At 45.5% G+C, this 1,614-nt stretch overlaps 1 protein-coding gene across 1 annotated transcript; it reads left to right on the forward strand.

The window, feature by feature from the left end:
* Positions 1 to 512: 512 nt before the first annotated feature.
* OR4C1 (olfactory receptor family 4 subfamily C member 1) lies at positions 513 to 1,439 on the forward strand. Its single transcript, NM_001390032.1, has one exon. It carries the CDS (start codon positions 513 to 515, stop codon positions 1,437 to 1,439), a length of 927 nt encoding a protein of 308 aa, NP_001376961.1.
* The last annotated feature ends 175 nt before the right edge of the window (positions 1,440 to 1,614 follow it).

The raw sequence follows: 1,614 nt of genomic DNA on the forward strand, positions 1-1,614 counted from the left end.
GATATTTCTTGATCATGTTTTTTCTTTGCAAAGTTAGGAGTTGAGATTGCAAACTGAAATTCCATCATGGAAAAGGGAATAACTCTTACCTGTGTACAGCAGTTCTTAGCCTATAAAATATATCTGAGAATTGTGATTTGTAACCTTACAGACACAGTGAAGGGCCTGAACAACTGAAAGGATGCAGCCAAGTCCAGTGGGGTCAGAACAAGAAGGAGAATTCAGATCTCAAGTAGATCTCCAGTGTTTTCTCAGTAAATCACACATCAAACTTGCCCTCCAGATGGTTTACAGGTGACTGGTGCTAGGTATCTGAAGAGATGGAAAGCTTTATGGAGGAAAAAAGAAAAAACTGAAGCAAGTACTGGGACAAACTGTCAAGGGCATACTCTACAGTCACAGTGATCGCACTATTTTGTTGTAAGTCAGACCACAATTCTTTGGTGATGAACGAGTATCATTCTTTGTTCCTCTGCAGGTAAGGCAGGCCCCAGGAAGCGGTTACTTGCTGAATGGATGTCTTCAGCCCTTCCAACAATGTGACTGAGTTTGTCCTCCTGGGACTCACACAGAATCCACACGTGCAGAAAATACTCCTCATTGTCTTTCTGTTCATTTTCTTATTCACTGTTCTGTCCAACCTGCTCATAGTCATCACCATCTCCCTCAGCCCTACACTTTCTGCTCCCATGTACTTCTTTCTCACCTACTTGGCTTTATTAGATGCCTCCTTCACCTCAGTCACCACGCCTAAATTTATCATTGACCTGCTGTTCCAGAGGAGAACCATCTCCTGGCGAGGCTGCCTGACTCAGATCTTTTTGGAACACTTCCTGGCAGCATCAGAGGCCATCGTCCTCATTGCCATGGCCTATGACCGCTATGTGGCCATCTGCAAGCCTCTGCACTACACGACCATCATGCGACAGGGGCTCTGCCAGCTCCTGGTGGTGGTGGCCTGGATAGGGGGGATCCTGCATGCCTCAGTGCAGATTCTCTTCACCACGGACTTGACCTTCTGTGGTCGCAATGTCATTGACCACTTCATGTGTGATTTCTTCTCACTGTTGGAACTCGCCTGCAGCGACACCTACAGGCTGGGAATGGTGGTGGCAGCCAACAGTGGGGGCATGTGCTTGCTCATTTTTTCCATGCTGCTCATTTCCTACATAGTCATCCTGAGCTCCCTGAGATCCCACGGCTCTGAAGGACGACGCAGAGCTCTCTCTACATGCGGCGCCCACTTTACAGTAGTGGTGCTCTTTTTCGTGCCTTGTGTGTTCACCTACACACGCCCTGTGGCCACTTACCCTGTGGACAAGTGGGTGGCTATGTTCTTTGCAACCCTCACTCCCATGTTAAATCCTATTATTTACACAGTGAGAAACACAGAGGTGAAAAAAGCCATGAGGAGTCTGATGAAGAAGAGAGCAACTTAGGCTATTCAGGATACCAAGAAAATGATGATTTATATACATATACAGGGAGGATTATACATGCTGTAAATTGTGAATGTAAATTAGCAAATTTTGCAGACTATTGACAAAACAGCCTAGAAAGTAGGCACTTTGACAACTTTTTAAAATACTTTGCCAAGACTTCTATATTTTTACT

This window comes from Bos taurus, chromosome 15, assembly GCF_002263795.3.
Source record: "Bos taurus isolate L1 Dominette 01449 registration number 42190680 breed Hereford chromosome 15, ARS-UCD2.0, whole genome shotgun sequence".
NCBI classification, from domain to species: Eukaryota; Metazoa; Chordata; class Mammalia; order Artiodactyla; family Bovidae; genus Bos; species Bos taurus.

Coding starts and splice junctions, on each gene's coding strand:
- OR4C1 (NM_001390032.1), top strand. CDS start 513: ATGGATGTCTTCAGCCCTTCCAACAATGTGACTGAGTTTGTCCTCCTG.